Genomic DNA, 14,340 nt, shown 5'->3' with positions numbered 1-14,340 from the left:
CTGAAGTGGGGAAGGGACTGCTGTGTACCACCAGGGTGATGTTGTAGTGACCCCCTGCTTGTAGTGGAGACATTGAATGCCACAGCCGTTCTGGCTGCTGCCTATTGCACGGCTGTCACAATAATCAGCTCTCCGACTTCATCACCTGGTGTTCCATCTAGGCAAGAATGTGAGCAGTATCCAGAGGGAATGCCACATGAATCGAAATTGCACTGCTCAAAGTACAAGAGATGCATTGCATATATTGGAGCTAATCTTGCTCACGTCCACAGCTATATAATGTTCATGTGCCATTCGTGATTTATTCTTTTAGTCACAAAAAAAGCAGCTGGAATCGTAGTGATGGTCCTGTGACTGATTTGCTGTGAAACCAGCATTTCCACATCTTAAGCATTTTAATTATGCTCTCACCCACAGAAAGCCACAAGATGCAGCAGGCATGCAACACACCTGCTTCTAGCACAGCACGAATGCGTTGAATACTCAGAATAAGTGCACTTCTGTACCTGCCAGCACTGGTGCTGGCTAACAACAGCTTTCGATTTAAAGGTTGTGTACCAACTAGGCCCAACGTAATGTTTTATACCATTGTGGTTCTCTGCAACAACTTTTGAAACCAATAAAAAAAAATCCAGCCATCTCCACTTCATGAAAGCTGTCGTGTGATGACTATACGGCTTAGTTCGTGCTTTTACGGCTGGAGTCGGCTCAGTAATGACATGCCTGTTCCCGCATCAGCTCATGTTGGGCGACTTCTTTGCCAGGAGTACAAGCAGTCTTGGCCATTCTGGAAGGGTAGACCCCACCTTCAGTACTAGTTCATTGAGCCCCTCGTTGACCTACTTCTTGCAAACAGCCAGGATCTGACAAGCTTTCTGCCGAGCTCTACCCCTCTCCGGCCAGGCAATGCCATTTCTGCCAGGCCTAACTTTCACCATACCGCATTTCCGGCATGAGAAAAGTATTGATGAAGAAGAGCTTTACTGTAAAAAACCAATGTTGCAATGTGACCACAGGGGTGGAACAGAGTACATGAGTCTTAGAGCAGTCCTGAGCAAGAGTGCGTTTTGTAGCAGGCTTGGAGCATCCAGAAATATGTTTTGGAGCAGGCTTGTAGAAGCCAGAATGGCCTTTCCGAGCACACGCGTAACTGAGAGAACACTCTGAGATGTAGCCCTGTTACACAGCACTTGTGAAGCAACATTTGCCTAATGCTGCATTTTTCCCACCAAGCTTAATCGTGCAATGGCATTATTATTGCAATAGAAATTAGTTACGATATTATAAATGAAAGACAACTATACGTCTCTTGACGGGTTTTGTGTTGTCACCGTCATGTACCGCATAAAGTTCAAATTGATAACCTACCCCTCCCGCATACCGCATGTTCTACCCGTGGGTAAAAGTGTGCAAATGGGGACGATGAACGCAACTGAAGCAGATATCAGTAGACCCGGCCTATCTCTGTTGCTCCAAGGGCTCACGCCAGGCCCGAAGCCTGACTCATAAGATAAGATCACTCCGCTTGGGAGGCCTGTCATCGAAGTACAGAGGGAACACCCTGGAGGTCTTGAATTAGGTTGAACAAGCAGAAACTGTTAACTTTGCATCTGAGGGCGCGATCGCGATCCCTGGCATGCGCACTTGCTCAGCAGCCATCAGCGGGCAGCTTCCATACACGCTTCATACACTTTGCAAAGAGATAGTGCGAAAAGTGTTGCTCTCCATGAAGTGGCCATATTCTCTTATAGCAGCATTTTGTAGATCTAAGCTGCCAGCACCACTTAGTATATTTCAATTTATTTCATTTGCATTCATTGCTTCGCCCTTGCAGTGAAAATGTCACTTTTTAAGCTACTACAACCGCGCATTGTTTAAAACCTGAACGTGCGAGCATCAACTTGATAAGCGCTGCATAACTGAGCAAAGCGGTGACATAAATGAGAATATATGCACATGCGCTCATAAGCAGCCCTATGAACCTGTCCTTGCTAGGCTGTTTCAGAAACTACCCCCCCCCCCCCCCCCTTATTCTCAGCACTGTAACCATCATCTTTTTTTTTCGTTTTCTGAACGCTGCCATCAAGTTATAAAAAACCAGTTTCACCGTAAGGATGAAGCAATGAATGTTATAGCAACAAATTCTACGGTTATACAAGCTCAGGCTGGCAGCTAGCTTCTTTGCATCTAATATCATGCAACTCTAATAGAATGCCGGTTTTTGAGAATACAGTCGCGCCAGGGAGACATGCTCTTTTCACACAGTCGTTTCGTATTGCGAGCACAGCACGTAGAATAATTCAGGAGGCATTTGCGCTGATGATTGTCAAGACAGCACGCACGCCAGCACTAGCGACTGCGCTTTTAGAAACAAACTTCACTGCCCAAGGAAACTGTTTCAAAGAAACACAATGTTTCAGCCACATTTTCGGGCACAGGGCTTCATGGTTGTAGCACTTTGCAGCTAACTTTGGGTGCTTCGGTGCAGTACAGCGCTTATAAACGAGTTTGCCACAACAAGGGCGGTTCGGCGCCTGATGGCACAGGCAAACTAGTTTGGTGCACAATGGAGAAATTGAATCAGCTGTTGCACTCCTGTGTGGCTTAAGCCAACTTGTTGAACCAATCTGAGCAGACCACAGGCAATAACCACAACATAAAAGAGTAGAGGTACATCATGATGAGTCAGGCCGGGGCTTTCCTTCACTAGCTTGTTGCACCTGCAAGACACAAAGAAAGTTTGATATGTACAACATCTCAACTATTCACATGTTATTCAGTTCAGTTCAGTTTTCTGAACATTGCAATTTAAAGTATTACAAGTTGCTGTGAGAAATGACAGAGCTTATGGCTTACTGATGGTTACCAATAGTCAATCATCTGTCATGTTCACACTTTGTTGACAACTACCTTAAAAGTAATCAATCTGGTGGCACGACTCTGCCATAATTACAAGCAGTGTGGGGATGGCTGCAAAAGGGATGCTATGCAAATCAAGCAAGTCATGGCCAAGACTTGGTTGGACACTGTAGGACCTGGCAGGCACTGTTGCTGAGCAGGGTTAAGCGGTGAAAATGATAAAATAGAGTGAGTGAAACAGTGTGTACACTATTCTAAGCATGAATAACATGCTGCGATTCATGTTGTGTGCAATTGTACACCTTGTTTCAATGACCTATTTTTCGAAAAATATTGCAATGCCCATATGAAACAAACTTTTGGTGGTTTGTATTTTTAATAAAACACACAATAAAATTGGCTCATCAGCCTAATAATGAACTTCTTTATGATGCATCGGCAGGAAGGGGAAGCTTGCGATGAAAAAATCTATAAACAGGAGCTGTATGCTCGAGCTGATGTTTCGACAAGCGTACTTGTCTTTCCAGGGGCGGAAGTGGACTTCAGTGTTTTGGAGCAGGAATAATGCTGTTTTGGAGCAGGCTTGGAGCACCAAGAAAAGTGTTTCCGAGTAATGCAAGTTAGTTTTTCAGTTAAACACATTGCCTATCGAAATCATTTCTGGTAAAAAATTTCAATGATTTTTGAGCTGATCAGACTTGATTGATATGTGGGGCTTAATGTCCCCAAACCACCATATGATTATGAGAGACGCTGTAGTGGAGGGCTCCGGAAATTATGACCACCTGGGGTTCTTAAACTTGCACCCAAATCTGAGCACACGGGCCTACAGCATTTCCGCCTCCATCAGAAATGCAGCCGCCGCAGCCGGGATCCCGTGACCTGTGGGTCAGCAGCGGAGTACCATAGTCACTAGACCACCGCGGCGGGGCAGCTGATCAGACTTACTACCCACAAATGTGTGTGTGTGTGTGCACACGTCTGTGCTCTCATAATTAAACATCATAGCTGACATAGAAATAACTCTGAGAAAACAAGGAATAAGCGATGCTGATCTCTGAAGACTAGATATTTACGGCGCACTTTCTTTGGGGGAAGTTTGTTATGCCGCCGCTAATTAAACTCTGCTCATGTGTGCTCGATCTGGAGCGAGCAATGACCTCATCCCCACTGGGCCAATCCGCTCGCACGCTACAGCGAGCCGCCCGGCAGCAACAGCTTGGGCGCCGCGCTGCACGCAACTAACCAGGAGATGATCGAGTCCACGCAACTACTCCGTGTTTCTATGAAACTGTCAGTGGTCACTTGGTATCAGATTGCGGTAAAGAAGTGCACATATGTATCGTGGAAAGCGAATCCATTCTGTCACTATCCCAATTGCTATCTCAATCGCTATCTCTATGCTGGTTCACCAGTGTGTGCTATCAAATGTTTGTGCGTGAGTGCCAGCTCAGTATCTTTTCTGCACTTAGGTGAAAAAAAGGAAAAGACTTTTTCATGGTATTTTGGGCAATAACTGCTGTTACTGTATTTGCCTATTGGTGACGATGGCGTTTCTGTGCGCTTCTGTTCATGATCATGCCACGCTCTCAACGGGTACAAATTACCGAGGTTTCACTACATTGCTAGATAATTCACAGTTACACATGTTGGTGCCACCACTTCTGCATGGAAATCATGACAACAACAGCCATGAGACAAGCACTAGCAAGCCCCATGAATGAAGTGAATTACATGATCATGATCGAACTACGTTGGATACGGATGCGTCCGCGTCCTTTTTGTAGCCAACGCTCACTGTTGCTCGGTTGACGATAATATTTCGCTAAATTTGACAGTTTAAACTTCTAGTCCACAACTATCGCGGAAATTGCCATTTATTCCCTCTTCTGCATCCTAACAAAGGAGGGGGCTGCTGTGAGAAATTGTATGAGTGAAAAAGAAAAAGATGGGGACGCGGGGGGGGGTGCACATGAGTCCCAATTGTCAGAAGTTAACAATGGCAGGTTTGAAATTCTAGAGGGAGGGCTCAACTCACAGTGGTTTTCTTTGTCCATGCCAAATAAATTCAAGAGCCCCTTTAGAAACGTTTATACCTACTGGCTGGAGTGTGTTGAACTTGTAAATAAAGTACAACTCTTTATATTGTCTGGCTCTTGTGGACCACAACTCTGACAGAAGTATGTAGAGCTTGAGATCGTCGAAGTTGTTTCCTGTTACATTTAAATGCTGTGCTTTCGCTTATTTCTTTGTTATGTCTGCATGATGACCGTTTAATCTAACATTGACAGGCTTTCCTGCTTTGCCAATGTGCTGTTTATGACAATATTGCTTCGTGTATGTGCCAGTGGCGAGGACAAAGAAGCAACACGAACACACTTGGCCAAAGACGAAGAAGACGTGGCTGCCTTTTTGCAGAGTTTGACAAAGTTTCTTTATTGGTCGTCCTCCGCTTAATCATTGAACGTTGGTGCACCATATCAGTCGACGTCTACTTGGCCTAGTGCCCGAGCTTAATTCCCTGCCAGAAGGTTCCCCCAATTGTCTTCCAACGACCATAGCCACTGCAGCTCCATCGCACCGCTTGACACTGCAGAATCATAGTATTCTCGGCTGCTTCCATGCTGAAGCCTATAAAGATGCCCAAGACTGGCTGGACCAGTTCGAACGGTGTGTCAAGTACAAACAGTGGGCCACCCCAGAAGACAAGCTTTCAAGCGTCTACTTCTATCTAAAGGACAACGCCCAGATGTGGTACGTAAAACGGGAATGAAGCTTGGCTGCATGGGACAATTTCCGCACCCATCTGCTCAACACATGTTGACAGAAAGAAGAATATGGAACGTCTCTTAGAAGCTCGCATCCAGAAACCAAACGAGAGCATTGCTATGTTTGCTGAGCATATGGCTCGCCTTTTCCACCGGGCAGAAACCGAGATGCCAGAAGACAGAAAGCTGCGGTATCTCATGCCCTGAGAAGTGAAGGAGCAACTGTTAGCTGGGCTGGTGAAAAATTCACTAACAACAGTGGCTGACTTTACCGAAGAGACCACTGCAATTAAACAGGCCCTACAGCAATGATACCGTTAGCATGACAACATGGTTAAATCCATCGCGAATACCTCCGTTATGGCTGCGACAAGCCTCTGCGGAAACGACAAGCCTCTAAGTGAAGTGATCCGAAAGATTCTGCGAGAGGAGCTTCGTCAGCTGGGTTTAATTCCATCACTAGAACCGAAGCCGGCGTTGTCGTTTGTTGCTGATGTTGTCTGAGAAGAGGTGCGTCAAGCTATTTGTTCACCGGGCTATGGCGACGTGCAATGGTACCTTACTTATGCTGATGATGTCTGATGTTCTGTTGTCTCTCCTCTGACGACGACGTCTCCAGTGACTCTTCTACCACCTACTCTTCATATGCAGCCGATTCTATCGCCGCTACCTGCACCAGTCTCGCTGACCCGAAGAATGCCTTACGGTCGATTGCCGAACAGGGCACCGTGGTTCAACGGAAAACCCCCGCTGAACTACCAGCACGGGGAAACCAATTTGTGGCGCACCGCTGATTGTTGGCCGGTGTGCATTCACTGTGGCGAAGCAGAGCATGTCTACCGAGTTTGCTGCTATCGTGACGCCCAACATTGAAAATTTCCTCCTCAGCCAGATTACACTATTGACAACAGTCGACGTACATACAACGGCGATGCTACATATGACGCTCGGCATGCATACAATGACGCTCCCCCGAATAGTTCACCACAAGATCCAACCACGCCTCGTTCACTGTCTCCATCTTTGGTACGGTACAGTGTACCAAATCATCGCAGTTTTGCCAACGTCACTAATGGCCGGTCCCCTAGCCCACAATGGGTGTAGAGGACAGAGTGACTGACGTGCGCTCGGTAATGGTTTCTTGCTCAAATGCAACTTCTCTTCTGGCGGCCCTCCCATAAAAACGCGTCGCCTGCGCACTGTGCCACATCGTCCTATTTAGTTTTTATCAAATTCTCGCAGCCACGTAACTTAAGTGCGCCTCCAGAAGGTAAAGTCGCTGCACAAGCCGCCGGATTTGCTGACCGTCTGACATTCGTAGCAGAAAGAAATGCGCAGTACCGTCTTTAGCTGGGAATGCCCTAACGACATGACCCATCTTCCATGTTATAAGCGGAATATTAAAATTTTCTATCAACACGAGACCATCGGGCTTTACTTTGGATAACGACGTCGGCTTCCTGTGGTGAGCAGTGCGTAGGAACAAAATATATTCATTTTTCCACCACTTCCACAGGTTGAAAAGTAGCTATTCTTAGTACCACACTCTTCGTCGCAGATCAGACGGGGTTGCATTGAGGGCAAGAATCTTCCGTAGGCTGGGTGACGAGACCCTTGCCGACTAAGAAGTGATATGCTTTCAGAGCTTCTGTTGATGTGACGTTATCCTCTAAGTACGTGAGCAGACGGCAGTTAACTGCCGGTTCGATTTACTCTAGCACGGTGAGCAGCTCGTTGTAACGCAAGCTGCTGCGTCCGAGGAAACGCTTGAGTGCTTCTTTAATAGTGTGAATGACGTGTTCTTAAAAGCCACCCCACCACAGTGCACATTCAACTATGAAGCGCCACTGGATTCTGTGAGCACTGCCATAGTCTTGAACGTCGTTTTCGATGAGTGAGCACAGATGCTTGGCAGTGAAATGACAGGCTTTCGCATTGTCCGAGTATACGATTGCAGGTATTCTCCGTCATGCTGCGAGGCGCTTCAATATGAGTACAAATGTTCGCGCGGTCAAATCGGTTGTCATTTCTAGGTGTACTACACTGGTCACCGTGCAAGAAAAGACAACGATGTACACCTTTCTTGACGAGACTAATTCATCACGGCAATACAGTGGCCCACAGGAATCGATTCCCATCACTTCAAAAGGTGTTGCTTCAGTAATTCTTTCCTTTGGCAGGGGTGTTCCTGGGGCAGATTCTGTAAGTAGGCAGCGTCGCAGGCAGGGTAAGCACACTTTTAAAATGCTCTTCACTGTACGGCACCCTTCGATTATCCAGAAACGGCCTCGAAGGTCTATGAGGGTGATAGGAATTTCACCGTGCAGCAGTCGTCTGTGCACTGCGCCAACCGAGAGATAAGTGAATTGGTGGTCAGCAGGAAGCAAGATCAGATGCTTCAGATCCTATGTCGTCCATCTGCTGAAGCCTGCCTCCTACAGGAACTAGTTGGTGCTGGCCGAAAAACGGTTGCATAGCCAGCACACAAGAGAACTTTGGAACTCGTAATCCTTTTTCCAAGGCCATAATATCGCTTGAAAATGCAGTGTATTAGACTAACTTCAACCAATAAATTTTTGCCTCGCTCAACTCTGAAGCTGTCAGTGGTCCCGTTAAAGATAGCTGCTTTGTTGAGGCGTAGTGGCAGAATCTTATGATCCAGGCAGTAACCTGGAGTAATCACGACGTTCATGCTTTCAAACTTCAAGCATAGGCTCACAGGTGCGCGTAGAGGGCATCACCAAGGCAGTGGGGCATGCTCATGTCATATCAATGATCTCAATAGGAGTAGCGTCATATGTAGTGAACGAAATCTTCGAAGGCCATTGCGAATGATGCTGCGACCTCAAAAAACCGGTCCACCACAGTGGCTTGCATGTCAATGCCTCGGCTACCACTCCACATGAGAGCAAATCCGCTGGATCGTCATTGCTTGCACAGTGCCTCCAAAAATATCCAGAAGTGAGCCGTTGTATTTAGAGAAGACGGTTTCTCACGAAAGTCTCCCATTGTTTAGTGTCAGCCGCAATCTATTAAATGGTTATTGACGAGTCGCTCCAGAAAAAAACTGCGGCACTTTGCTTTTTCTTCAATTTTTTGTAAGTAGTTCTACGGCCTGGAAGCCAACATGCATACAAGTAACTCTAGACCGTGGCAGCATAGTTGCCTTGAGCAGTGCTACCCTGCTCTTGTTCATGAGCAGCTGAACCTTGAACATTTCCCCTTTGGTCTTGTAACGCGTGTACACAGGAACGTCGTATGTCAGAGGACTTGCATCACAGAACAATTGCAGTTCAAAAGGCGTCACTTCCCGGGAAGTTGAACAAACGGCGCAGCGGGGGATGTTGAGTGAGGAGAGCGTCAGTGATTCGAAAGTCCAACTTTCCCACTGCGACTGCATGTCTTTTGGTAATGGATCCTCCCACGGTGAGTTCAGTCACCACCCTTGTTGGAACGTTAATTTCGCTCGAATGGCGAACAGAGCCATGAGCCCTAATGGATCGCCAAGTCTAGCAGATGACTGTAGAATGATGCGTTTTGTGGTCGAATGTGCATAGAGGTATGCAGAAACGGCATTGGGGCTGATCACAATGTTGTCATCATTTCAGTTCCATACTAAGCCGAGCAACTTTGTTCTTTCTGTGGCTTCTACAATGTTGTCGATGGAGTTGTTGTCCTTGAGGAATTGTCGATAAAGAAGGCTCGAATTGGAGCAACACTTTCTCAGCTCCATACCTGCATCAGCTGAAATAGTCAGTGCAGCACGATAGATTTCGAAAGCTTCTTCGTCGGTGGAAGCTCCTATGACGAGGTCGTCGACAAAGAATGCATTCTGTAGACTTTGGGGGTGCTGACACCCCCTGTAAAGTTGTTTGCGCCGTGTGGCCCACGTGTCTCGCCCAAAAGCCGCATTTTGGGTTACAACTGCCGGGTGGTAGGTGGCATTCATTACCACTGTCATCGTCATCATGGTTGTGACAGTGGTAGCGTTGGTGGTGACCCCTGGCGGAAAGCAAGCCTTGGTGGCGGGCGAGAGTTAAGCGAGTCTCTTCTGCGCATGGCGGTTGCCGCGAACGGTTGTCTCTAGCGTGGGTCCTCGGCGCGGGGCACCGCGGGCCTGCGCGTCAGGGGCCCGCGAGTTAAGTCAAGTGTTGGCAACGTCGCCTTGGGTGTGTTAGTGTGTTTGTCATGTTTTGGAGTGTATGGAAATTGTGTGTAAGGATGTCTTAGTAGGTTGATCACGATTGCTGTATGATTCGGCGGATGATATCGTCGTTATAAATTAGTTAAATAAATGTATGTGTGTTTTGCTGTACCGACCGCGTCGACTGTGTCCGTTCACTCCAAGAGCAGAGCGTGGCGCTCGCCGATTCGAGACCCCACAAGATGCGTAGCTATTACTGGCTCCATCTTCTTTCAGTTTCCGATGCGATGCTGCAATGTAGCAGCCAGGAGGAATGGGCTTGAGGATGCTCCAAAGGGCACACGAGTCATGCGCCATTGGTCTATGAATAGTGGTATCCCCTCTTCGTCTTTGATTCAGTTGACTCATAAAAAGTGGAGGGCGTCACGCTGTTCTTCACGGATGGCAATTTGTAGGAAAGCCTTCCAGATGTCTGCTGTTAAAATGATTTGGTTCAGTCTGTACCAGGAGTTGTAAGAGCTCAGCACCAAGTTTGACCCCATTGTCTAAGATATCATTGAGGGATGACTCTCCACGTTCGTGCGAAGAAGCGTCGTACACTACACGGAGCTTTGCAGTGATAGACTCTCGGCGGACAATGGCGTTGTGCGGAAGGTAATAAACGGTTGATCCTGGCTCTGCAGAAGTGTCGACACGTTCGGCGTGACCTTTGGTAAAATATTCACGGATGATGTGGTCATATTCATCCAACAAGTTCGGCTGTCCTTCGAAGCGCTGAATTCGGCGCTTTAGTCAGTTCTCCGCGACACTTCAGTTTTTGTTGGCCAGTTTTTTATGGTACTTAATCATAAGTGGAACCACATACCGACTAGCATCCTTGTGCACGTACTGTCTGAACAGACTCACTTATTCTTGGTCACAAACGCTGGCTGCTTTAGGAGGGTCGGAGGTTAGCCTACGGCAATGAGTCACCTCGTTGGAGCTTTAGGAGGTTACCTACGGCAACGAGTCACCACATCTCTGTTGAATAAGTCATGCACGACGTGGCTTGGCTATGGCACTCACACGACATGAATAGAGCTGAGGTGCTGTAGTTCCCCTGAAGCACGTCATTAGCCGTGTCTGTGTGGTAGATGCCTCGCCCCAGCCAACCAAAGATAGTCTCAACAACACATAGGTCGTTACTCAGGTGTTCCAATGTCCCCGTCACTATACACCAATAGTTGTCCGATTCAATTATGACACTGATGGTTTAGGTCGGTTGATCTCCTGGCCACTGTTCATTGGCTACAAGCATCTTGAAGTCGCGCAAATGCATCAGCAGACCTTGCCCGAGAGTTGGCATGTTCATGGTGCAGACTTCTGGAACTTCCACAGCATCCACCGTGATTTCGCGTGCATCGAAACAACTCTGCAGCTTGAGTTGCACGGTTCGGTATCGGTAGGCGGGAGAAATGTTTGGAATTACCAAATGTTAGCAGAGACAGGTCTTCTGTGCTGACGGAAAGGAGACTAAGTCTCTGTCGTGTTCCAGGGCTTCCGGGTATGAAGACGCCGCCAGTACTCAAACATGCTTTATTCGCATGCCAGCAACATAGCGATAACCAAAAGTGCCGAAGGAAAGTGCCCCCGGCCCACCGCGCGCCAAGCGCTTTTATTCACATCGTGGGCGAGGGTGTTACGATATGGGCCGCGTGACAGTGTATCGCACAAGCGCGCGTGTACAGATATGCGACATCCCCCCACACTTATTTGGATCCCCAAGCATTGTCCAAGAAGTTTACGGCACAAAGCGATCAGGTGGGCGACGTTGTCTCTGCGGGTAGCAACGTTCGCTAAGAGCGTTTGCAGTGTCCGCCGGTTCACTTTGTGCGGTGAGCGAGCTGTCGACGTCATGTGATGTCGTAGGTCGGGACCTGTGTGGCAACTTTTTGCTGCCTTTCACTGAAGGGTAGTTCGAACTCCGTGGCGATGCCGGTGTTATCGTTGCGGATGTGATTTTGGTGACGCACCCACTGGAACACACCACGAGGAATCACTACACTTAACCGATATGACACTGGTCCCGTACGGGCAAGAACTGTTGCACACAGCTACTTTGGTCCCGATCGGACATTGCACACACGAACGGCATCACCAACAGCGATGACGTTGTTGCGACATGGGTGACGCCACGCCTTGTCTGGTTGAACTGGCGCTGGCGCACTCTGTTCTCGACCGCTGGTCGTAACAGGTCTAGTCTGATCCGCAGGCGTCTCCCCAGGAGCAAAGTGGAAGGGGCCTCCCCTGTCGTAGCATGAGGCGTATTACGATACGCCAGAAGGAAGTCGGCTAACTCCTCACTGGCGCTCCTCGGACTGGTCTTGCGGAGCGCTGACTTCAAAGTCTGAACAAAACGTTCAGCCAGTCAGTTGCTACTTGGGTGATACGGTGCGATTCTTACGTGCCGGATGCCCCTGTGCTTGACGTAGGCTTAGAACTTTGAAGAAATGAACTGGCTTCCGTTGTCAGACACGAGTGTTTCTGGAAATCCAAATCTGCAGAAAAGTTCATGAATGCAAGCAGTGGTTGCCTCTGAAGCAGTGGTGGTCATGGAGCATACTTCTGGCCACTTGGAATGGGCATCAACTACTACTAAGTATGATATACCTTTTATTGGACCTGCAAAGTCCATGTGTAGGCGATGCCTAGGACGCGTCGGCCAGGACCATGAATGGAGCGGCGCTTTCACTGGCAAACTGCACGTCTCTGCGCACGCGTGACAAGAGCCGACACATATCTCTATGTCATGATCGATATTTGGCCACCACACATAGCTTCTTGCAAGCTCTTTTGTGCGCAACACTCCCAGATGCCCCTCATGTAATTCATCTAGGACAAATTTGCAGAATTTTTCTGGTACCACCACACGCATTCGCAGCATGACACAACCTTGATATAAGGAAAGCTCTAGTTTCCTGCAGAAAAAAGGTTTCAGGTTCACAGATACGTCAGCAGGCCAGCCTGACAAGATGTACTGCACTACTTGACGGAACACTGGATCCCGTGCAGTATCCTCTGTGATCTGCTTACTGCAGACGGGCATGCTGTCCAAACGCAAAACCAGAAAATTTTCTTTTGCCTTGTCTGTTCCCGGTTGCTGGATTGGAAGACGCGATAAGCAATCAGCGTCCACCTTCTGCGCTGAAGGGCGATACTGCAACGAAAAAAAATATGCAGAAAGCGTGACTGCCCAGCGTAGCAGTCTGGCAGCTGCGATAGCAGGAATGCCTGTTTTCGGGCCAAAGATCGTCCCAAGTGGCTTGTGATCTATGAGCAACACAAACTTCCGTGCGTAAACGTAGTAATAAAACTCCTTGACTCCAAAAAAAAGCGCTAATGTTTCTTTCTCTAATTGACTGTAACCTTGTTCTGCTTTTGTTAACGTTCTTGAAGCATTGGCTATTGGATGAACTTGGCCTTGAAAAACGTGTGACAAAACTGCGCCTATTCCGTAGGAAGAAGCATCGCATGACAACTCCAATGGCAAACTGGGATCATAGTGAATCAAATAGGCTTTGACGACAGCAGTTTTTTTACTTGCGCAAACGCACTTTGACAAGCGGCGCTCCACTGCCAAGGTTCGTCCTTACTCAAGAGCTTGTTCAAAGGAAAGAGTATGAATGACAGATTCGGAACAAACTTTCCATAGTAATTTATGAGTCCTAACACTGACTGCAGCTGCGGTTTGTCTGTTGGAGCTGGTGCATTTGCAATTGCGACCAACTTTTCATCCGTCGCGCAAACACCGTCTTTTGTGATGACATGACCCAAGTACTGCAGTTCATTGCCAAAAAAATCGCATTTCGAAAATTTGACGCGAAATCTGCGTTCTGATAGCCTCTTCAGCACAGCTTCCAGGTTGAGCAAGTGTTCTGCTTCTGTGTGGCCCGTGATCAGTATGTCATCGATATAACAAGTTACGCCGTTTAGTCCTTTCAGCGCGTTATCCATAATATGCTGAAATATTGCGGGAGCTGATGAAATGCCAAACGGTAGGCGGTTGACCAGAAACAGACCCTTGCGCGTGTTCAGCGTAAGGTATTGTTTGGATTCGTCGTCCATTTCGACCTGCTGATACGCTCTGCTTAGGTCAATCTTTGAAAAATGTTGTCCGCCTGCCAGCGCGGCAAATAGCTCGTCCACTTTCTGTAGCGGATACCTTTCGATGTCCAGTATCGGGTTTAGCGTGACTTTGTAATCACTGCACAGTCTGACTGAACCATCGCGTTTAACAACTGGCACGACAGGCGTTGCGTACGGGCTTGTGGTTACGGGTGTAATTATCCCTAGCTCTTGGAGCTTCGACAATTCCTGCTCGACAGTAGCTCTTAACGCGAAAGGCACGCTTCTGGCTTTGAAAAATCTTGGCTTCGCGTCACCCCTTAAGAAAAGGGTAGCCTTTTCTCCCTTTACTGTGCCGAGTTCGTCCTTGAACAGGTCCTGATAGCGGTTCAGCAAGGACTCTAGTTTAGGCGATCTGTCAAAGCCATTTGTGTTTCCCACCTGCATGTGGTGATGACCTTGTAT

The 14,340-nt window shown here is 47.8% G+C and overlaps 1 protein-coding gene across 1 annotated transcript in view; it reads right to left on the bottom strand.

Moving 5' to 3' along the window:
• Positions 1–282: 282 nt before the first annotated feature.
• The window catches only part of LOC119172487 (nuclear factor related to kappa-B-binding protein), a 608,836-nt gene continuing 594,778 nt past the window's right edge, over positions 283–14,340 (bottom strand). The window contains exon 20 of the mRNA XM_075891781.1: positions 283–2,720. Within this exon, the coding sequence (XP_075747896.1) occupies positions 2,676–2,720 (45 nt within the window). The 3' untranslated portion in view covers positions 283–2,675. The remainder of the gene's footprint in view (positions 2,721–14,340) is intronic.

Source organism: Rhipicephalus microplus, chromosome 4, assembly GCF_043290135.1.
Source record: "Rhipicephalus microplus isolate Deutch F79 chromosome 4, USDA_Rmic, whole genome shotgun sequence".
NCBI classification, from domain to species: Eukaryota; Metazoa; Arthropoda; class Arachnida; order Ixodida; family Ixodidae; genus Rhipicephalus; species Rhipicephalus microplus.
Note: the sequence above shows the minus strand (reverse complement) of the source record. Positions and strands in the feature narration are given on the sequence as shown.